Source organism: Sceloporus occidentalis, unplaced genomic scaffold (genome assembly GCF_023333645.1).
Source record: "Sceloporus occidentalis isolate IW3139 unplaced genomic scaffold, rSceOcc1.0.p SCAF_2, whole genome shotgun sequence".
NCBI lineage: Eukaryota > Metazoa > Chordata > Lepidosauria > Squamata > Phrynosomatidae > Sceloporus > Sceloporus occidentalis.
This window is the reverse complement of record NW_028316982.1, coordinates 75,098,772-75,123,723: the sequence shown is the minus strand read 5'-3', so window position 1 is coordinate 75,123,723 and position 24,952 is coordinate 75,098,772. Positions and strand designations below refer to the sequence as shown.

The following is a 24,952-nucleotide window of genomic DNA, read 5'->3' as shown; positions in this document are numbered from 1 at the left end:
ATATAATAATAATAAAATATTTAAAAGACCCTTGTTTTTAAACTATGGATACTTATTGTGGCTACTTGAAAATGTGGAGTGCAGATGTTCAATGTTTCTGTATCATTGATCATAGATCATTTAAATGATCAATGTATAATGATGTAAGGAAGTTATATTTTAATAATTTATTAGATTAGTGCTTCTTTGTACTTCAAAAGAAAATCTATATTGATGCTAGTAATTCAATCTTAGCTTTCCATATTTTGAAATATGCACTGTAAGTATCCACAGGTAAAAAAAAAACAATGGCCTTTTCTAAACTAGCAGGAGGAAGCAATGGCAATTGTTGACTTAATGGGCAACTGAGATATGTGGTAGCATTACCTAATTTCTTTCTTCTGCATCAGTTTTCAAAAATCTACTCGAAGATGCTCAGGTGAACCAGGAAATTCTAGTTCTAGCATTGTAGGAATTCAGAAGGATATTTAAACATTAGACTTACACTTCATCCCCTCAAGAGGTTCTCAAGGTAGCTCTGTGTCAGCATAAGAAAGTGCAGGCTAATTGTGGTAACCAAGATGGTCAATTCCTTACCTTGTGAGAGCTGTTTAGCTATCTTTGTGGCATGGTGGAAGATGTTTTCAGTTCAAAAAGCTTTTGACATCAACCCCTTCTCCCCCCGTTTCTTACTGGATAATCATTTTTACTTATACAGGTTGAGCATCCCTTATCCAGAATTCCAAAATCATCCATATGGGCGGCTGAGATAGTGACACCTTAGATTCAATGTACACAAAGTTTGTTTCATGCAAAAAATTATTAAAATATTGTTATAAAATTACCTGCAGGCTCTTTGTTTGCAAAATATCAACAAAAATAATTTAATAATTTTCTGTTTAGACTTGAGTCCCATTCCAAGTTATTTCATTATGTATATGCAAATATTCCAAAATCCAAAAAAATCCACAACACCTCTGGGGTCCAACCTATAACTCAACCTATAACTACCGTATATACTCGACTATAAGTCAACCTCATGTATAAGTCAAGGGCAGGTTTTGGGGCCAAAATTACGGATTTTGATATGACCCATGGATAAGTCGAGGATAAAACTTAGGGGCATGTAACAAAGGATGTAAAGGATGATGCAAAGCAAAATAATGCCAAAGAACTTAGAAAATTCTGACAGGCATAACTATTTGTGTTCATCCTAAAGGCTGGATGGATGAGAGAGTAGAGGGGATACAGTACATGCCTCTTTTTAGTGCTCCCAGGATGGACTGAGCTCTTGCCTTTTATTCAGATAAAGGGGATGACTCCTTTTTAATATATATAAGAGGTAAAGTACAGTACTTACATTGACCCGTGGATAAGGTGACCCAGTTTTTTGGGTCAATTTTTTGATTAAAATTTCTAGACTTATACATTATATACAGTACATTATGATACATACAGTTTTGATCTGTTTGTATCTCGACTAAATCTCAACTGTATCAGGGTTTAGATGGAAAGCCAAGTTACAAATGCTACAATATAAATAAAACTAATGGTTGCCAGGCCTGAACAAGCAGAAAGTGTGATGCCGAATGTGTTAAACAGCTAATTTTAAGATAGAACATAAAATTGCAGCTAATAAAGTGAACAAAATGTTATTTCTAACTCCTATTCCCTTTGAACATGATATTGAAATACTAATTTCTTTCTGTTTTGAATCAAGCAAACATCTTGAATGGAAACTGAGGTTAGCTCCACAAAACAGTTTGAATTGATGGTGTGGGCCATGTATGCTATTCCAGTTCAGAAACATTCCCATTCTCTTGGTTTTTTTGTGGATTTTTTGGGCTATGTGGCCATGTTCTAGAAGAGTTTATTCCTGACGTTTCACCAACATCTGTGGCTGGCATCTTCAGAGAAGATGCCAGCCACAGGTGCTAGCGAAACATCAGGAATAAACTCTTCTAGAAAATGGCCACATAGACCGAAAAAAACACAAAAAGCTATGGATGCCAGTCATGAAAACCTTCAACTTCGCATTCCTATTCTCCATTTTATGGGGTGTACTGTAGGTGGCAGCAAAACGCTTTCATGAGTTGAACACTTAATTTCAAAAAAATTAAACCATCCAAACTTCAGAATGAAGATACAAGATTAATCTCCTCTTCTAGCTGTCTTGTGTACCAGATCATGAAAGTTTCTTACATTACAGGTTACCTCCTTTCCCTCATCCTCCATGTCCCATGTGTATTGCTTAGAATTGCTTATCCCTTTCTATATTTAATAGTAATACATGTCTTTATAGGAACTCCATGGTTACACAGTATTTGTTATGTTGGAATGAACATTTGCCAGGTGTGGGGTATAGGGATATATTCCTACCAGTTGTGTAAATATTGAAAATATTGTTGAAGTCTGTTGGGAATATTGTATTGACTAGATACTAATAGAACTTGCAGCAGTGTCTAAAGCAGCTTTTGGGGATTGTTTGCTGTACACATTTCATCCAAAGTATAAAATGACCTGTGTATATACTTGAAAGGTCTTCAATGTGCATGAAATTTGACCAGCTTGACTTAAACCTTTAGCTCCATACTGTAGTAGGGGATCCAGTAAAGATTCTGCACTATAGCAACTCCCCCCCCCCCCCAAAAAAAAAATATATATATACTGTATATATATCCCACGAATGGATTTTAAGCACATATATGGAAGAGCTGTTGCATCTCCACAAGTAGTCAATTTCCCCTTTATGAATGGATATTTCAGTTATTTCTCTTTTTTCTTTTCCACTTAAAGCATATATATAAATATATATAAATAAACCATAGTTTTATTCATGTCATTTAGTAACCAATAACAATGCAGATCAGCCTTTGTATGGTTATTTTCATTCTCTTGATACTGCTTTGTTATATAGGGAAATTCTTTATTCATTGTAATAAAAGCAGAAATGACAATGGTTTCCTGAATTTACTTTGCGTTGATCATATGTCTGCAGCAGAAGTAAAGCATACTCCCCCCCCAGGTATATTTTCTCTAAGGGAAAATGAAAAGGTGCATAGATCTGTTTGGATACAAATTGTATCAAAATATGTATGTAAACACAGGGTTCAGTCTCGATTGCCATGGTGACTTCTCAGCCAAACTGTGATCCATTCCACTTTTTGTCATCTTTAACCATCTCTGCAGTGATGTGGGAAGGAGGTGTTGTGGGCTTACAGTATATATGTGCTAGTTGAGTCTTTTGCACTTAGAACACCCATTAGATGCAGAGTTCTTTTGTCGTAGCTTATCCTTTCCTCATCTCTGAAGAAGGAAGATCAAGGAGGTTCTCTGATTGTCAGGTGCCCCAAGTACCCAGTAATCACACAGCCAAATCTATCTAGCTTCAAGTGAAGGAAGTGGCTTGTTTTTGCAATGTGTGGAATCTCTCATTGTTCACTTGCCTAGATACAAAGTTATTGGTGAAGAGACGGAGCAGATGATTGTTCTTAATATTATTCTGTTTTTTAGAATGTAGCATGCCATCAATGGCTTCAGCTCTTTGGGAGGGGTTGGGCTCTTGGGATGGCAATTATTTGACTGCAAAGGTTTGAAAGGTACAAACATACCTGGAGGCTATAGAAAGAATATCATTAGTTTTTGCAGGCTCACCTTAAAAGCCGTGTACCCAAAGCCAAATGCTCCCAATTTTCTGTATCTTAATATCTGAAGAAAAGAATGTGCCTACTCACAAACAGCAAGTATTTAAAAACAAAATATCTACCTCCCCCAAAATATAGTGAACTCTGCATCTAGTGGGTGTTCTAAGTGCAGAAGGCTCAACTAACACAGCTTTCTGAGTAAGGTATCCCTGGCTAATAGTAATATTTCAAGATAGTTTTCATAGTGTCATTGAAATGAGAGTGACAGCTATTCATATACTGCTTAGACATCTAGTCTTTGCAAAATTCTCTCTCCAAAACTCCTCCAAAGCAAAGTTTTCCAACTACTCCAACTATTACATATTACATAAAAGGCTTCAAAGGAGCCCTGGTGGCAGGGCCGGCTCTAGATATTTGGCCACCCTAGTCGAGAAATATTTTCCCCCCAGTAGCCCCTCAAAATGTAGGACATGATGTAGGACAAAATGTAGGACAAAATGTAGGATGTTCAAAATATGGAGAACACGACCAACTAAAAGCCAAAAACATTAATAATAAAACAATACAGATTCATGTTTCTCAGATGCTCAAAATGGAGAACATTTTGACATTCTTCCTGGATAGGAGGTTGGGATATAACTTTGTGTTTTTTGTGTTGGACTAGGAGGAACTTTCTGATAGTAAGGGCTGTTTGACAGTGGAACACACTCCCTCAGAGAGTGTTGGAGTCTCCTTCTTTGGAGGTCTTTAAGCAGAGGTTGGATGGCCATCTGTCGGGTATGCTTTGATTGAGATTTCTTGCATGGCAGAGGGTTGAACTAGATGGCCCTTGTGTCTCTTCCATCTCTATGACTCTATGACTCTGGAGACCAGGATTCGATGAAAATCTGATTCTCTCCAACAGAAGGCTAAATATTTCACAGCAACATTATCTGCATTTAATTCAGGCTGCTATCACACTGGAAAATCAATGTTGTTTTACAGCACTTTAACCCCTCAATGCTATAGAGTTATGGAACTTGTAGTTTGCAGTTGCATGAGTTTATTTTTTTTTTAGTTAGTTAGTTGCACTAAATATTGCACCTTTTCTGCCTCTTCTTACCTGGGTGGAAGGCATGCCTCAGGGCACACAGGTGCTGCTGTCACGTCAGAGGAGGAGGAATAGAGAAGGGAGCTTTGCCTTTTCCCCTTCACTTTCAAAGCAAGCACCCCTTGCTCTCCCCTGGTCCTGGCTCTTTTTTGCTCCTTGCAAAGAGCAAAAAGGAGCAAAGCCAGGAGGAGCGCAAGTGGCGCTTGTCTAGGGCTGTGTGCGTGAGCACGCACTCCAGCAAGTGCCCCTCACTCTCCCCTGGTCCTGGCTCCTTTTTGCTCCTTGCAAAGCCAGGAGGAGCGCAAGTGGCGCCCTGGCCAGGCCCGTAGCTAGGCCTTTAAGGGCCCTGGGGCAGAAAGTACATTTGGGGCCCCTATACAGTATTTTTAATGTCCTGAGTCCTACCGCGAGCCACAGGAGCCATCTTGGCACCCCGCTGTTTACATGGGGCACGTGTCGATGTGGCTCATGTGCCATGTCCAAATGGTGCGGTGCACGAGGGACATCACACTGCTTGTCACACACTCTCAGCCTTAAGGGAAGGTGAAGGCAAATTATCTCTGAACAAATCTTCCAAGAAATCCGTTGGGCAAGTCACACTCTCTCAGCCTTAGAGGATGGCAAAGTCAAACCCTCTCTGAACAAACCTCCCAAGAAAACCTCTTAAGGCACACACTCATACACTCGCACACACCCAAGTCACCAAAGGCAAACTCTGAACAATCCAAGAAAACCCACTTGGCAAGTAAGTTACACACTCTCAGCCTCAAGGAAAGGCTGGCAAAGGCAAACTCTGAACTAACCAGGATGTTTTGAAATTCCTCCTGGGCAGAAATGTAGGACGTGCCCTGGATAAAGGATGACGTCTGGTCATCCTGGTAAAATGGAGGACATTTTCATATTGCTCCTGGGCAGGGCTGAAATGTAAGCCATGTCCTGGATAAAGGAGGACGTGTGTTATCCTACCAAAAATGGAAGACATTTTGACATTCTTCCTGGCCAGAAGGTTGAAACAAACTGTTGTAGAAGAAACTGCCAACACGCTGCAATTTCTCACACCTTCCTCACAACAAGCCTCGGTCTGACAGAATCAGATAGGAGGGGACCAAAGATGAATTTGCCAAACACAGATTTATTTAAGACAGCTGTCACCCTGGGAGGAATTCACATTCCAGCAAAGTTCCCAGGGCCCAGAACAAGGAAAAATGGCTTCTTTATGTAGCATTGAAACAAAGAACTCCAGTTGGCATATCCCATTGGACATGGCAAAAGTTAACATATAGGATTTTCGTACAATCAGAGTGCAGATACATGAATACATTAAGGTACATTTAGGTCACATTTCACTAGCCCATTAGCCTTATCTTTCCTTGCAGAGATGTCTCTTCTCCAGGGTTTATGGCCCTCTGTTTATGGCCCTCTGTTTATGTCCCACAAACTCCAGATCTCCGGTTAGAGCCCTTGGTCACTTTTGATCTCTCAGGCCTGAAGTCTTACTCTTTTGTTTACATTCCTGGGCCTCTCAAATTCCTTTCAATGCATGTCATGTACCTTTATTTCTACAAACTACATTTATATGCATACTAAATATGAAACTTTAAAAAACTTCTACCTCAATACGACATGTCCTAGAAAAGGAGGATGTTTTGAAATTCCTTCTGGGTAGAAGTCTGAAATGTAGGATGTGTCCTATATAAGGAGTCCAGAAAAGAGTCAAACCTTGATATCTGGGCCCCACAACATACTCCAACTCCCAGAATCCCATAGCCTTGAGTCAGAAAAGAGTCTAGCCTTGATATCTGGGCCCAACAACATACTCCAACTCCCAGAATCCCATAGCCTTGAGCCAGAAAAGAGTTAAAGTGCTGCCAAACGGGGTTATTTCTCCAGTGTGGATGCAGCCTGATGTAGCCTCTCATCCCTCCCTCCCTCTCCTCTAGGGCTCCCTTTTGCTGGCCTGGCACCTCCCCCTCAGGTGGCATTTGCGCTCCTCCTGGCTTTGCAAAAAGGAGCCAGGACCAGGAAGAGAGCAGAGGGCGCTTGCTGGAGCACACACGTGCGCACAGCAAGCACCAGGGTGCCACTTGCGCTCCTCAAAGCCAGGAGGAACACAAGTGGCCCCCTGGCACTTGCTGTGTGTGTGCACGCACACTCCAGCAAGCGCCTTCTGCTCTCCTGGTCCTGTCTCCTTTTTGCAAAGCCAGGAGGAGCGCAGATGCCACCCCAAAACCTTTTGCACCCTAGGCAATGGCCTATGTGGCCTATATGGGAGAGTCAGCCCTGCCTGGGGGTGCAGTGGTTAAATGCCAGTACTGCAGCTGCTCATTCACAAACCACAAGGACTCAGCCTGGCATCCTTCTGAGGTCACTACAATGAGTACCCAGCTACTTGGGGGCAATTAGCTTACACATTGTAAACCACTTAGAGACTGCTTAGTGTGGTATAAAGTGGTATATAAATGAAGCTGCTACTGATACATACTGCAAGTGCATAGCTATTCTATTGCTGTTATATACTGTGCGCGCATAAAATAGGGACAATATTTTATTAATGAGAAAAATATGACGTGAGGATATCTGTTGTCATTCTTTTTCTTGATAATATGAATTTCAGAGACTGGTTAAATTAAAAATGGATAAAAATTGTTAAGATGCATGGGGAATTTTTGTATGCAAAATTTAATGAAGAACACAGAAGTAATTATGTCATATTTCATACACCTTTCCAGTAATTTTATTAAATTTCATTCTTATACTAAGTTTTGGCTTTTATTTCATTTTAATTTTATTTTATAGTTTTTATTAAGACTATATTGCTTCTAACTTTCATTTTAATATTACTATTTAATTTTTTTAATTTTTGTAATTCATGTTTTATCTTTTTAAATTACTGTAAGTCACCTTGAATCCCATTTGGGAGAAAGGCTTGATATAAATCCAATAAATAAATAAATATCAATGTTTATTCCCATTTATTGTTTCCTCTTACCTTCTTTTCCTTCGTAGTGGTTTTTGAATAACTGCAGATTGGTTTGCTTATGATTTCTCTACATGTATGATAATTCATTTATAAAAGTTATGGCTAATTTCTACATGCCACTGTACAGATAAATTTCCAGTGCCAGTTTTGAACCAATGCTGCTTCACATTATTAAGCTCTAACTCTGGTAGTACTTGAAAATTAGTAGTGGGATAAGATGAAGGGTGTGGGTATTTATTTATTTATTGTCTATCATCGAGATGTAATTCAGCATTTCAACCAATATGGTGAATAGGTAGTACAACTTCTGATTGTGTTGCTATGCTGACTCCATTATCCTTCGCTATTGGCTACGTTGACTATGAGAGTGGCAGTTGAACAACATCTGGAAGACCACATGTTTCTCATCAGTGACTCCCAAGTATTTTCTACCTCCAGGTTCCTCATTCAGCTGAGCAACTTAGTAGATAGGCCAGTCATGCAGATTTGTTCCCAGGCTCAAATGCACAGTTAAAACCTATAAGGAACGTAAAGTGCAATCTTTGCCTTTCTATACGGAAGTCATATAGAACGATTCAATAGGTAACTGTAGAGGACTGCACTCTTAACAGTTAGTTCACTGTGCATTTTATAATACGGTTAAGGGGTTTTTAAACAGTAAATGAACAGAGATCCACAGCTCCATTTAAAAATCATAAAATTTGCAAGCCCTAAAATGGTAGCTTCTGTGAGTCAACTGAGCTAAACAACTGAAAGGCTGAGTTCCTTTACAGATGAGACTAAAATTCACGCAGCCATCTGAAATTGTAACACCTCACTCTGGATTCCAGTATGTACATTCAGAGTGGCCTGAAACAAGGTACAGGCTACAAGGGAAAGTATAACACAGGGACTTGTAATTAATTTCCTAGTTCTTGCAGAAGAGGGGTTTACATAGAGTTTGAAATAACATCAGGTGTTTGAGTGTTAAAACTATTCTTGGATATACATACCAGTATTGATACCGTGGTTGTTCTTTGCTGCGAAAAAAGACCAAGCACTTCAGTTACACATCATAAATCGTTGGGCAAGAGAGGTTCAGATGAATGTCAAGTGATGAAGATACTTTAAAAGGAAAAAATATTTTCATTGATTTAGCAATACTGTCAAGGTTTCCTGGAATGGGGGCAAAAAAGCCTTTGCTCTAAGCTTGTCCTTGCTGCCTGTGGTCCAAAAGTACCAGGCTCTGTAACTCAGCATGACTGATACTCAGGATAGGAAAGCTTTGTGAAACTTGCGACCTCACTTTTGCCATGGTACTTATTTTGCCATGGTTTAATTCATGTGGAGAGCTGCGGTGTAAATACTTACCTTCCAATCCTGTCCAAATGCTAACTTGTATTATAATGATTTTTTAAATGCCTGAATTGTGTGTTCATCTACAGTAGAGTCTTGATTATCCGACATAAACGGGACCGGCTTGTAGTCGGATACCCGAATATGTCGGATAATCCAGACAATCCAGTTGTCCCTCGCCTCCCTTCCCCTCCTTCCTTCCTTCCTCCCTCCCTCCTCGGCTTAGATCTCCTCAGCAAGCAGAGAGCGCGCGCTTTGTAGACTCCATTGCTAAAAGTCTCTGCTGAACCTTCTTTCCTGCCTGTCAGTTTCATGAAAATGTGCTCTTTTTGATGCTCCTAATAAGAGGAGAACAAAATATATGAGGGTCTCTTTGGGAGGGCAAGAGTATTTATGTCTCATACTTCATGCAAGTAGGATTCCAGGTAGGCTTGTGTGTGTGCTCGTGCCTTTAAGTCGCCCATCAATTTATAGTCATGACATGAATTTTATAGGGGTTTCTTAGGCAAGAAACACTCAGAAGTGTTTTTGCTAGTTTCTTCCTCTGAATTACAGTCTACAGCATCTGTTATTTGTTGATGATCTCCTATTCAAGTACTAACCAGAAGTGACCCTACTTAGCTTCCAAGATAAATGGACCTTTATGGTATTTGTGCCAGGTTTCCAGATTGGCTTACAAATAAAATGACAGTTCTTTGCTCTCAGGTTTACAATCTAAATAAGAAAGAATAAGGAAATAGGAATTGTAGGTGGGGGTGGGAATTCATCTGACAGATGCTGGCAGCTTTTCTGCTCCCTGCCAGAGGCTGGTGCAGTGAGAGTACTTATTCAGAATTCCAGTATGCTTTCTTGCTTTACTTTCCTCAACAGACTCTTTGTTTTTTGTGGTCACTAAACTTGCCTCACTGACCTGGATTTGGCTACCCCTTGCATTCCCCTGGATTAGTTTTGTTGTATTTCTTCAAACCCTTGGTTGCCTGGGGCTGCTGATATCTCCTTGTGCATGGATAGTACTGTTTTGGCTACATAAGGATCCATACCTGGAAAATAGCTCATACTATTACTATTTTATTACTACTTTATAAATACTAATAATTAGTATGCAGAAGAGCTCTAGGGGGTTCTAGTTAGGAGAAGTGAATTAATGACTGAAAAAGTCTAAATTCTCCCAATATTTCATATTATTTATTCTGGAGACATACCCTACTTTTACTTGCAAGCATAATCAATTAATCCAAGATAGAGGTCCTCTTCATTTAGTAAGGCATCTCATTTTTTCTCTCTTACAGGCCAGCCCTCCAGATCTCTACATTGAAAGGTTTAACATAGCACTTGGACAGTATATGGGAGCATTACAGAGCATTGTGCCTCTTTTCATATATATGGTAAGTTCTTAGAACAGTTGTTCCAATAGTGCATTAGTACTCTCTGGAAGAGAGGAGCTGATGCTCAGAGGTTGAGCACAAGCTTTGAATGCAGAAAGCCCCACAGTTTAGCATCTCCACCTAGGACTGGCAAAACCTCTACCTGAAACCTTGGAGAGCTGCTACCAGTCACAGTCATTATTGGGCTAAATAGACTCATGTCTGGCTCTGTATAAGGCAGCTTCCTCTGTTTCAGAGTAGAAGTTATAGCAGTGTTGAGATCTAGCAGCTAGATTCTTTTTTGTTCTGTGTTGTTGTGGATATGGGAAGTGATAGGACAAATTGCTTTCCAAATTGATATTTTTGTTCTTTTACTCACTTTGATTCTTTTCAGAGGTAAGCTATTCTCCATTCTGAAGGCCTTCTCTAAAGATGACACTCTTAAAAGTTGGCCATCACAGTCAGTTGCCCAGTTTCTTGCACTTTTGTGCCCCGCTCTTTTCTCTTCCCTGATCCTTCTAACTGTTTTGCTCATCTGCCTCTGCTTAGTCTGATCACCTAGTTAACAGTACCTGAGTGGAAGGGTTATATAGTCATTATCCAGTCTTGCTATTCAGAAATGTATTGGAATAATTGCTCTAATCTTTTGGTGACTGATAACAGAGGGATGAATTGGATACCAGTAAGCCACTGGCCTGATTCTGGAACAATTGATTTCCATAATTTACTGTGTGTTGGAATTCTGTTTTTACAGGTTGCATATACTGTGGTATATGAGCTTTCAATTTGTCAGGAAAGAGGGTGATGGTGTTCATTACAAAAAGCTTCTGTTCGTTGTTATAGTGTATTACGTATACTTATGTAATTATTGTGTAATGGCTTTAGCATTTTAATTTCTTTTGTTTGGACATAGCATTAAAGGTGCTCATAGCATAACTACAGCTCAGTACAGACCTCCCTAAAGGGGCGGCCTGCCAGTGGCCTCATTCCCTCCAGAGGGAAACCACAGCCACCAAACTGCGCGGCTTTCCTCCAGAGTAACAAGAACCTGGAAAACCCGGGTTCTTTTTGCACTGCAGGGCGAATGTCGCAAGTGCACCAATGGCACACTCGCATTGTAAGCAACGCGCAGTACTGTGCGGATGCCATGCAGCGCTTACATCACAATGGCGGCGCCTATGTACACGGGATGCTGCCATTGTTATGTCGCCACTCCGTACTAGGGTTAGGGACCCTGTGGTTGCCGTGCAGTCCCTAACCATAGTATCGCCGCCACCACACTACAAAGGGCCCGTCTGTATCGGACCTACTTTACATATGCTATTCCTGAAGAATATAACATCTTTCTCCACTCAGCTTCACCTTGCTGAAGCTTTATTAGTGAATTATCAAACAGAAATAAACCTGGCAATAGAAACTTCGTTCTCACTGGAATGGGACACCTGCACTGAGGTCAATGATGACAAACCTTTTAGAGACTGAGTGCCCAATTCAATGGCATTCCTGCACTGGGTGCTGGGAGGTAGGACTTTTGGGGGCAGGACTTCTCCAGAGACAGTTAAAGGCAGATGCACACCTATTCTTCCTCTTCCCCTGCCCTCCTGTGCCTTTGGCTGCCTCCTCATGCCCTCAGAGATGGCTTTCCATGTCAGAGAGGGCATGTGTGCCATAGGTTTGCCACCACAGATCTAGGTTGTACTACAGATTCAGTACCCCTTATTAGGAATGCATGGGACCAGAAGTGTCTCATATTTTGCATTTGGGGGGGGGATTTTGGAATACTTTTATTTGCATATATATAATACACAATACACAACATAAATACCATACTTCATACTGTATTTGCAAGACTGCAGAGAGACTGCGGATCTGTGAAATGGCAGGAAAGGGAGAATCATCTCCATAGCGAAGAAAGACACTCAGTCTGAGAGAGGTACTCTTTTGAAGAATTGACCCAGGATACTCCTTGTGCTCCTTTCCCAGAGACATGCCTTCCCCACACTTCCTCTTCGGTTGTCCAACAAAAGAAATCAGGAGCGGCAGTGCTGCTAGAACCTGCCAGCCAAGTCCTGGCAATGCTCACAAAGCTTAATCAGGGTCCCAAATGTGAGAACTCCTATTTGCCACTGCTTCTCCCCCAATGCTGCGTGCTCTGACTTCTCATCCCCATCAAGGTCCTAAAACAGTGGTTCCCAACTTTTCTGATGCCACCACCCCCTTGTGACCAGGAGCTCCCCCCCCTTCTTCCAGCCAGCAGCCTCCCTGATTGGTTGGGAGGCTGAGAAGGGGTGGGACTTCCGGCCGTGGCTGTGCCATGTGGGGCTGAAGACCCACGTGATCGAGATGGCAGCGGTGGCAGGCCAAAGGAGGCATGGCCACCGAGGAGGAGGAGGAGGCTGCAGCCAAGGAGGCCCGGAGAAGGAGGAGGAAGGCCGGAGAAGGAGGTGGGCTGGAGGAGGAGGAGGGAGAGAAGCATCTGGGTGTGTGTGTGTGTGTGTGTGTGATTTCTAAATCAGTTAAATTTTTAATGCATTAGATTGCCCCAACATGGTTGAATTCCATAGATCGTCTGGTTATCACTGCAACTATTCCTACACTTAAGTAGGTTAAGTATTTGAAGTCTTTAGAATTCACTAGGCTCTTTCTTCTGAGGGTACTGTAAGGGCCACTTCAGAAAAAGAAGGATTAGGAGTGGAGTAATTGCATCATATGTGCTGTCTGGCTTGCTATTTTAATCTACCTGCTAGTTCATGAGCTTTAGAAGCAAAGGATTGGGTAGGCTCTGTAGCAGTGAACCCTTGTCTGTATGGCAGAAATGGAATGCAGGTGTATATATGTATCATTTGCTGAGCTGGTGGCCCTCTGTCAATCATGTCTTTTTCACAATGTCAGGGCATTTAGACTGAAGGCTGATGTTCTTTTTTTCCCTCACTCTTACTAGCGTGCATATTTCTCATATGACACTTCTTCCTCCTGCCTTAGCTTCTTCACCTCTGCCATTCTGGTTTCAACCTACCAACTGCTTTAGTGGTTCATATGCTGTGAAGGGTTTGGAGCTGTTGGAGCACAATTTTGGTGCAGAAAGGTACTACTAGTTAAACCTATGCCCTGCTTCTATTCTGCCCATGTCATTTTTTAAAAACTCCTATACTTACATACTTGGGAGTAAGCTTCATTGAATTCAGTAGAACTTAATTCTGATTATACATTATTATTAAATAAAAATTTTGGCAACACAGGGTGAGAAATCCCAAGCTGTTGGAATAGATGTTTTGAGCTATTTTAGAGATCATGTATTTGTCAGTTTATGGGCCACTTTGCTTCTTTCTTGAACTGTTAACATTTTGCATGTATTTTGTGAGACACAGGCAAAAAACCAATGCGTACAAAAGCGCTTTATTCCATTAACCTTACAATGCAAGGTTAACATATTTGAATAAAGAAATACCAAGGTATGATGGTGAAAACAATAATGATTAGTATGTTGGATACCTGATCTTTTAAACTAGAGATGCCAGAGATTGTATGTAGGATCCCTAGTACATGTGCTCTGTCATTGATCTTTGCAGACCGCACTTTTGAATTGTGAGTGCTGGGAATGCAGTCATTAGCTTGTACAGAAAAATGTTCTGCATGTGCTCAGAGGCACTCAAAACATTTGTGATTAAGATTTCTCTACCCTTGATGCATTGATTGATCCTTGTAGCTAGCCAATTTGTAGTTATTATGGATTACTGTCCTCTAGCTGAAATAAGCGAATTGTTCCTTATTCACCTTTAATACAATTTCTTATTGACCATTAACAATATTTGAGGGGTAAGTGAAAAGTATGTATGAGGAGTGCAAGGAAGAGAAGAGAGATACAAATGACAGAAGATTTAACTGAGTAGGTTGTAAGATAAAATCTCATTCTTTTGGTCAGCTGTTCCCAGGCATGTTGGACTCACACCATCGACAGCCAATAACTATGTTATGGGGTTTCTAGTCTATCTGAGGAATATGCCAGGCTGAGCAAGAGAAATTTAAAATGATAAAAAGAACACTTTTGAACTAAAAACAAAACATACCCTTGTGGTCAACAGTAACAACCCCAGGGCCATTGTTTGTAAAGCCTGTGGTTGCATCTGACAACAAATGACTAAAGTAAAAAGTTAACTAAATGTATTTCACCCAGTTTTTCCTTTGGTTTTTTGTTTATTGAAATCATAATCCATTGAGAAAAGTTTAAAATTCATGAATACAGTTTATATCGTGGAGCAAATGGGTCAAATCAGAAAATAACATCATTCCATAAGTTTAAATGTTGAGATGGCGGCAGAAGAAGTTATTCTAAAAAATTAATAAAACTCAAAAAGGGTCACCATTTCTCCTCAAAAGGAGTGTGACACAAAGTGGGGCTGTTGAACCTGTCTCATAACCTTTCCATTATGCTATCTCCAACTAAGTAATAGCAAGAAATAAACAAACTATATATTTACATTTTAAGTTCTTATTATTACCATTAAATACAGAGCAAAGTAGTAACTTAGGGCAAGGAACAAAGCTTTGGTTTGTGATTCTCGAGATAACCAGAGAGCCAAAATTGATAGATCTTATCACAGTGTAACCCCACAGTTTTTTTTTAAAAAATCCATAATTAGTGTTAAACTGATTTAGTCTTAAAAATCCTAATGCAAAGTATCAGTGTATTAAAACTTAACATTCCAAGCTCTCCCCCCTGTTCCCCCCCAATCCTTATTTTTCCATAGTTAATCACTGTTAAACTTCTGTATCTTTGAATACTTAAACATGTTTTTAAATTTATTGTTAACTTTCTTGAGTCTCGAATTGGGAAAAAGTGGGATGATGAAGAAGAAGGTGGCGATGATGATGATGACAACGATGATGATTCAGTCTTGAAAGACTGAAAAAAATATGCCAGAGTATTTTCTTTAAAATAAAATAAAATGTTCATGGATTTCTTTTCCCACGTTATTTTAAAAACCTGTGTAGCAGGTAGACATTTATGTAAGATTATTTATAGTAGTGCATAGTGGTGGTAGACTGGTACCCTTACATGCTTCCACTCTGTGCCGAGTTCAGCTGTTTCTTACAATTCAGGAGTTTGGGGGGGGGGATAAAGTTTTAATTTGATTTGATTTAGTTTATGAAAAACATTTACTTTATATGCTGCTTTTCCCCTAGTATGGTCAAGAGATATACCAGGTATAGTCAACTTGATACTTTTATTACTTTCAATTTTCAGTGGGGCCTAATTGCATTTTTTCAATTTTTCTGAAATTTCCATCCTTACCTCAGCCCAGGAAAAGTATTTTTCTATGGCTTCAAAACTTTTTGAAATTGTGCATCTTTAATAAATCCAGACTACAGTGGGCCCTTGTTATCCACTGGGATTTGGTTCCAGGGCCAACCATGGATAACAAAATCAATTGATGCTCAAGTCCTATTAAATACGGTGGTACAGTAAAATGGTATCCCTTACATAAAATGGAAAACCAAGGTTTGCTATTTGGAATGTATACTTTTTTGGAATATTTTCAAGCCATGGATGCTTGAATCCATGGATAAAAAATCCATGGATAAGGAGGGCTGACTGTATATCTTTAGCTGTAACCATGCACAGATAAATTACATGGCTTGTATCTACAGTCTCCTTTATCAAGCTGAAGAGTGCAGTTGGAAGCCCACTGAAAGGAAAGGTTGGGTGAGGAAGGCTTCCCTGGAAGTCTTTTGCCTCTTGAAGATACATGGAGGAACATCTTTGCACAGCATCACCCAAAGCACCCCAGCTCTGACTAGCTTGGGGAGATTGGAAAGTAGAAAGTAGAAGTAAGCACTCCAGTCCCCAGAGGCACAGCACAGCCAAATAAGGGCCAATGTGGGAGAATTTGTGATTGGCCCTGCTTGGCAGAGCCTCTGGATGCCTGCGACAAACAATCTTAAGTCTTTTATTCAGTTCTGGAACTGGGGAAATAGTTGCTTAGATGATGCCCTAGGCCACTGCAGCTTTGAAAGTTGGAGGAATACTGGTCTTTGTGACACATGAAAGAGATATCACCACATATCTCCTGGTCACCATATTGGAAACTTAGTCTATAGCACCATAAAGGTTAAGAATTTTATCACAATGGAGATTTCCATGTAGAGTCTCTAGCAATAAATATCTGGTGTGATCCTCAGTTAACAGATTGTTTTAATGTATGTATTAATATAATAGTTTTAGAGTAAACAATGTAAACAAAAACTCAGTTTCCTCCAATGCCTCCTGAATTTGTGAGATTACTACTTTCTTGAATACCTTACTCAAAAAATAAAACTAACTCTAGCCATCTGGCTGAATGTTCAAAAATGAAAAAGCACTGAGAGGGATTGTAAAACCAACAAAGAGAGATTCCAGCTGTGTTATCTTCAGATCATTCACCTGCTTAGAGGATTTTATCTAGTTTGTTTTCTGGATAAAAATCCTGTCTAGTTTTTCATGCCTAATAATTTCTCTAGTGTTCCTGTGGGCTGTTGATTCAAACATTGGTGGCAGTGGAGAAGGAAAGCACTGCACAGCAGGCTAGAGTGCTCTTATGATGCTTCATGGAAGGTAATGTGAGCACTTAGAGCTGAACATAATGCTAGTCTATTTCTAAAACCACATTTGAAATCTGAACAGAACATAAAGTCCTTTCAAGTCCTTGAACTGATTGTAGAACTATTTAGTCTTCCTGGCAATGATTCTTGTTGTGTGTTCAGTGCCGGTAGCCTTTGACATAATGTTTGACATAATTGTGAGTCATGTAGCTTTATTTGATACAGAAATACAATCAGTAATAAATTTGTAGAGCCAGCATAGTGTAGTGGTTTGAACCTTGGACTATGACTCTTGAGACCTGGGTTTGAATGCCCGCTCAGACATGGAAATCCATTGGTGACCTTGAGTAAGTCACACATTCTCAGTTTCAGAGAAAGGCAAAGGCACACCAACTCTGAACAAATCTTGCCAAGAAAACCTAGTGATCGGTTTGCCTTAGGGTCTCTATAAGTCAAAAATGACCTGAAGGCATACAACAATAATAACAATGAATTTGTGCGATAAAAACTAAACACAGCATATAAAACAGTATCAGCAGGTGAATACTTGATCAATTCCTATATAAACTAGGATACCCGCCCTCAGATGCAAGTCAAAACTTCCAGTTTCGTGGGAATGGGCCATGTGGTGAAGGGAATAGAATCACAACAGGCAACTGGAACACCAACTATCTCCCTTTCCAAGCCTTCTGCAGTGCAGAAAACCAGATGGACACAGCAGGGAGAGATGTTTTCCTCCAGCCAGGTGTCTGTTACAAGCCAAGGTAGTGTATACTCCTTAAGGGCCAAGACCTGGACAGTTGTTGGGTTCCTGTCCCCATTCCCATTCACCAACATGGCTTACAGCAGCAGTATTTTCAACAAGGTGGAGAAGGGCAGACTATGGCCAAGACTGTCCAGACTGTTTAAACTGTGAGCCAGTTTAGCAGCAACCAGTATCCTGTAGTTCTCTTCTCTCTCATAGTGGTAGAACTTTAGGAGAAATATGAGATATGTGAAATAAATGATAATAATATTCCCACTTCTCTCCCTCAGCCAATTACAGTTGGAATTCATACCCCCTGCTTTGCAAAATATGCCCTCCTTTAACCAGATGCCGGGTCTTAAAAACAGCTTTTAAAGACAATGCAGGCGCAAATTAAATGCAGAGAACCTCTCTTCCCCTGTCTTAGGCCTAATGTGGCTGTCCCAAAGGGATAAGCCTCTTTGATGGCTCCACCTTTGCTGGCAAAGCCAGCTTGCCCCTTCACAGATCAGTTGACATCCATCAGGAGAGAAGGCAGATGGAACTGACTAGATTGCTGGTAACTGACTTGGCACTTGGGAAGCCTGGTCCTGAGCAAGATGGAAGTTCTATGGGCAGAGGTCCGTCAGGAGAGAGTATCCAGCAGTAGGCAACTATTACATACTTCATCATTAACTACATGGGTGTTCTGATAACCACTTCAACCAGCAGTCAACTGTTACCAGAATTCTTGTTGAATATAGGATGGAGGAGTCAGATTATTTCAGTTTTTTTCAAATTCAGTATTTTCAATTTTAGGAAGATTTGTTGTAGTCTAGTTATTTAAAAATTATCATACTCTTGAACCATATTTGTTTGATTTAAATATCTGAACCATAGATACTTATTTATTGTCCTTTAAATCATATCAAAACAGTAAAACACTGTTATTGCAAGTGTGTGTATATATGTTCGCAGACCCTATCAAGATCTATCTGATTACCTTTCCATGCACTTTCTCTGTTTGTCAGAGAAAAATGTTTGTCTATCATCCTTAGTAGCATTGTTTTTATAGTATATTATGCATGCTATGGGACACTGATATGCATATGTTTATAGCCCTGTGTAGAGTAGGTACAAGATGCTGTAGGCTATATTTCAAGGGAAGGAACTGGCAAAACCACCTCTTGGAGTATTTCTTGCCTGTGAAAACCCTGTGAAATGCATAGGGTTGCCATAAGTCAATGGACGACTTGGAGGGAGGCATATACATACACACCCAGAATATTCTGTATTGAAGAATAGTGGGTCTCCTTTCTACTTTTAGCCCTTAACGCCATGCTATATTTCCTTCTTTGGATAGTTAAATGTTGAGCATAATTGTTCACAAAGGTGCTCCAATGTGCAAATAACTGTCCATGTGATCAAGAAACCATGGGATGTTGTGATCCAGTTTTGCATTACACATAAGCAGCTGCTTGTGCTTTGGGAGTCTTCTGTAGATGACTGTACTGATGGCATAAATATGAGAGGAAGGTATTGTTATGTTTGTGTGATTGTGAATATGGTAGAGTATGTGATGCTTCTGAACCAAAAGAAGGCATTTCCTCTAGGAAGTTGATAGTGCAGTTGGCTATCACTCTTCTTATACCCAAAATTCATAGATTAGTGTGATTACTTTTATAGCTAAAATGGCACAAGAGTTGGATATCCTTAGGTTTGCAGAGGGGACTCGGCTATATCAGAATACACAAATTCTGCCCAATAACCACACCCTTTCCTTGTCCGTCTGGATTAATGAGCCTAACATTAGTCTAAATATGTCTTTAGAAATTGTCCATGATATCCTTTCAACTTTTTGTTCCCTTCTGGACCTTCTGGAATATCCATTTGTCTTTTCACACAGCAACAGATGAAAGACTGTTAATTATCAGAGGGAATACAGACAGCAATGCTGAATAATGATGTTTTTCTCAGAAATTTCACAAGTCTGTGATTCACAGTTTAGTTTGAATACTAAAACAAATAAACGTGTTCTTTTCTTTTTCAGAATAAGTTTTACATAGAAACAAAGCTTAACCGGGACTTAAGAAATGACCTTATAAAACTGTTTACTGAACATGTTGCAGAAAAGCACATTTACAGCCTGATGCGTAAGTATGGTTTTTTTGGATTCACCTTTTTCCAAAATACAAATAAGATTGGATGTTGTATAATGGCATAATGCATGTTATAGTGTGTCAGTATTGAGGGGAAGGTAGAACAGATAGAAAGGCATACTAAAGCCTTTCTAAGAAAGAAGCTAAGCACTTTTAATTGTTGCATGCATTATGTTATGTTACAGTGCAATGATCCTAAATCACTGGGAAAAAAACATCATTCTATCTTATTGTCTTACTGAATTTACTGTTTGTTCTTATAGCACCCCATCTTGTGTAGTCTCTTCCACAGCTTTTGCTTTAAATATCAGCTGTCTTCTTCAGATGTCCGTGTTGTTATGGACAAAAGTAAAAGTATTTTTGCATAGAAACTCACAGAGTAACAAGATAGAAACATCTCTGTGTTGACTTTAGTATCTGTTGAAACAAACTGCTTTGTTATTAGATTCCATGGTGGAAATCCCATTCTTCAGGCATTTCTGTAAATACCATCACCAGTTTTCACAGAGATCTCTCTTTGTAAAATTGCAGTTACAGAACATTTTCATGCAAATCTCAGTGTTCCGTAAAATGTTGTGAACATAAGTGTGTCCTGCTGAATCAGCCAAAAAATATGTCTAGTTCAATAACATGTTTTCCACAATGTTGTTGTTGTGTGCTTTCAAGTCATTTGCGACTTACCACGACCCTAAGATGAACCTACCATGTAGTTTTTTTGGTATGTTTCTTCAGAGGAGGTTTGTCATTGCCATCCTCTGAGGCTGAGAAAGTCTGACTTGCTTAGGGTCACCCAGTAGATTTACATTTCTGCAGTGAACACCTAGATATTTCTTTGAAGTCCCAAAGTATGGCATGAAGGCCATAATGTTTTCTTGTTGCTTACTAGCAACAGACCGTCAGTGGCATATCATGTATGAACTTGAAAGTCCTATGTAACCTTCATGACTAGGGTCAGTTGATGGATTTATCTTCCCTGTATGTACAATTTTCCCTCCGGATTCGTGGGTATTAGGGGCAGAAGGCCCTTGCGAATATGAAAAATTCACAAATAATGGATGGGGACTAGCATGTGCATGCACGCGGGCCCACCCCTCTCCAAAGCCTCAAACAGCTCTAGCAAGTCTTTTGAGGTGTTGGAAGGGCATGGGAGTGCATGCTAGCTGCTTCTTCCTTCCCTCCCAAGGCTTGGGAAGAGTTGGGGGACCTCTCTCAGGCCTTGAGAGGGAAGGAAGGAGGGTGCTTTGGCCACTTCTCCCTTCTCTCCAAAGGTTTGGGAGAGGTCAAGGGACCTTTCTCAAGCTTTGGTAAGGAAGGAAGGCGTGCATGCCTGCCACTTCCTCCTTCTGTCCCAAGGCTTCAGGGAGCTCAATTATTTGTGTGTCCCTTGCTATGCACATGCACCCTCCCGACTTTTCCCTCACTCACAGGGGAAAAGTCTGGGAGGGACGGAGAGGGAGGAGTTCATGCGTGCAGAGCTAGGGACTTGCAAATAATCAAATCCGCAAATCCCAAAGCCGCGAATCTGGAGGGAGAACTGTATAGTCCTATTTGAAGCTATTTATCTTCGTGGTCTGCACCACATTGTGTCACACTGAATTTCATACATTGTATACTTTAAAGAAAGTTGTGGTACTGCACTAAGCATGTCCTCCCTTTCTGCTCTTTTCTGAAAATGTAGATGGGTGTTATTTAAAACAAATTTATTTGAGCTTGTGGTGTCAACCCATCCTAGAGCTAGAGGTATTGCAGAAAATTATTATTTTTCTTCAGCAGACTATGTGAATAGTCTGGTTTTCATGGGTCCAAAACACACTGCAGAAATAATCCCGTTTGAGGCTGCTTTAACTTCATGGCTCAGTGCTAGGGCATCCTGGGAACTGTTATTGTGGCACCAGAACACTGACAGAGATGGCTGAATGTCTCACAAAACCACACGTCCCAGAATTGTCTAGCATTGAGCCAGGGCAGTTAAAGTGGTCTCAGACTGAATCCTTTCTACGTGTTTTGGACCATGGTTTATATAGCCAATTAAATGAAAGCAAGTCCTCCTCTCATAATCTCACAACTGAATGAAATCTATTAGTATTGGCTTCTTGGCAGTCTTTTCTTTCTGTCTGTCTGTCTGTCTGTCTGTCTGTCTGTCCAGTACATTAGCTACAAAGGATTTATTGTCTCACTATTTATTTGTGATTAATATTTATATCTGAAGCATCACTTTCTAGTGCACTGTCTAATTCTAGTGAGACTGATTCATGCTTGTGACACATGAGATGGCAATAGTTTTCAGGGAGTTTGGTTCAAACGTCATTGTTAAAATCAGGAAGCAATGTGATTATGTAACTGGAAGACAAAATGGAGGTAACAGAGACTTATTACAAAAACTATACTTTTTTTATAGATTATTAAGGACCTGGACACTTCCCTGATGAAGAAGGACTGCAGTATTGCGAACCTCTTATTTTGGGGGGAGGGGAGGGGCAAGCCAATTAAAAGTGTCATTATATCTTCCTGTTTCTTAGAGTCCAAGACTTCTTGGTTACTCAGTTAAATAGGTTGGCAGTAGATTGAGAATTACTCATATCAAAAATAAAAGTACACTCATCCCTCCACATTCGCTGGGGTTAGGGGCACATGATCCCGTGAATGTGGAAAAACTGCAAATAATAAAAACACTATGTTTTTACTTGAGAGAACACCTCTCTAGATAGCTCTAGGTCCTCCAGTGCAACTCTGTGGTCAACATCTGCCAGACACTGACCATAGAATTGCACCAGAGGAGCTACAAACACCTAGTGGAGTGTTCTCTTTAGGAATCTCTAGGTTCTTCAGTGCAACTTTTGGTTAAAGTTGACCACAGAGTTGCACTGAGGACCTAGATATTCCTAGAAATAACATATTAATAACATCCGTGAATAATCAGATCCACATAAGTCAAAACTGCAAATGTGGAGGGATGAGTGTAAAACTCAATAAGAAAACCAAACCAGTCATCCTATCAAAATATGATCTAAACAATATCTCAACAGAATTTACCATCATATGCGGGTGCGCCTGACGTGGCTTCCAGCATATGCTGGAAGCAGTGCTGGAAAAAAGTAATGGCACTTGCGCCTGTATCTTTGATGGGGCTTGAGCATCTGCGGAATTTCCCTTACGTGGGGGGGATCCGGAACAGATCACGCACGTAAGGGAAAGGACCACTGTATAAGGAACAGATTTGCACTACTTAGCATAATAGACCAGGAACCAGAAAAACTATGGTCTGAAGACAGGGACATAATAAAAGAATAATGCAGACAGACACTTTCAAGAGCCAAAAAGAAAGAGGGGAAACCATGGATGACAGATAAAACTCTACAAACAATAAAAGAAAGAAGGGAAGAAAAACAAAAAGGGCATAGAAACAAACTAAGAACCATGAATGCAGCAGTACAGTGGCTAGTGTAAAAAGATAAAGTGCAGAGAAATAGAAGACAACAACAAAAAGGGAAGAACACGAGATGTATTCCAGAAGATCCGGGAAATCAAAGGAAAATTCAAACCAAGGGCTGGGACACTCTGTGACAATAAACATAACATAATTCAAGACCAGGAAGGAATAAAAAGAAGTAGGATGTAATACATAAACGAGCTATACAAAAGAGATGACAAAATGAAGGACACATGGGATGAAGAGTCATATGAAGATGAACCCCAAATTCTAAAAAGTGAGGTGGAAGCTGCAATAACAGAAATGGCAAAAAAGAAATCACTAGGAACAGATTATATTCCAATTGAACTGCTGCAATCCACATTGACAGAGTCAACTCTAGTGCTAATCAACATATGTCAACAGATATGGAGAACAAAACGATGGCCAACAGATTGGAAATGATCAATATACATCTCCATCCACAAAAAAGGAGACACAAAAGATGCAGCAACTATAGGACTGTAGCACTAATCTCCCATGCAAGCAAAATTATGCTCAAAATTCTGCGGTATAGACTCCAACCATACATATAGAAGAAGTCCCAGAGGCCCAAGCAGGGTTCAGGAAAGGAAGAGGGACTAGAGACCACATTGCAAACATACAATGGCTAATGGAGTGCACCAGGGAATTTCAAAAGAAAATCAGCATGTGCTTTATAAACCATAGCAAAGCCTTTGACTGCATAGATCATGAAAGACCATGGAATGCCCTTAAAGAGACATGGGAGTGTCAACACACTTAATAGTCCTGCAGCCAGAAAATCAGAAGAAGCTTAAGAATGGGAAGAGCTGTTATGAACTACAAAAAAATTATAAAATGCAAAGATATACAACTAAACACAAAAGTGAGAATCGCTCAAGTTGTTGTATCCCCTATTGGATGGATGTGAGAGCTGGACAGTGAAGAAGGTTAAGATGCCGACTCTGATGATTGTGAGGTCACCAGGTCGGCAGTTCGAGACCCAAGTGCCATGTGACAGAGTGAGCTTCCATCACTAGTCCCAGCTTCTGCCAACGTAGCAGCCTGAAAGCTTGTAAAAGTGCAAGTAGATAAGTAAGTACCACTTTGGTGGGAAGGTAACCGTGTTCCATGCAGTCATGCTGGCCACATGACCATGGAATCATCTTCGACAACCCTGGCTCCCTTGGCTTTGTAACTTAGATGAGCACTGCCCCTACAGTTGGACACGACTAGACAATCACTCAAAGGAGACACCTTTATCTTTAGATTGAGAACACCACTTTTCATTAACTTATAACATTGAGTGTCATTAGCTCAGTTACTTTCATTGATGGTTTATCACATTCATAGTGGAAAGGACCCATGACTATTAGCCATAATTGATAAAGCGTATGCCCCTGTTTAGAGAAGCTGCTGTTTGTTTAGTCTCCATAATTCCTGGCAATATATTGTTTTCATGCTGTCTATTATAAATATCTGTTTGGCTACTGGTGAAAGCTGAAGAGAATGTTGGTCTTATCTAGCCTGGGGTATTGATATGAATGTTTTGCCAGATAGTTAGCATTATCTTTTCTCTGGTGTCACATGGGTAAAATGAAAGAATTGGCATTGCATGGCACAATGAAAATAGAACACTAGAAAGTGGAGAACAGCCTGACCTTCAGC

At 40.2% G+C, this 24,952-nt stretch overlaps 1 protein-coding gene across 1 annotated transcript in view; it reads left to right on the top strand.

Moving 5' to 3' along the window:
• The window catches only part of CACUL1 (CDK2 associated cullin domain 1), a 53,838-nt gene that overhangs the window by 15,146 nt on the left and 13,740 nt on the right, over positions 1-24,952 (top strand). Inside the window, exons 4-5 of the mRNA XM_089510024.1 lie at positions 10,318-10,413; positions 19,746-19,848. Coding sequence (XP_089366150.1) covers positions 10,318-10,413; positions 19,746-19,848 — 199 coding nt within the window. The remainder of the gene's footprint in view (positions 1-10,317; positions 10,414-19,745; positions 19,849-24,952) is intronic.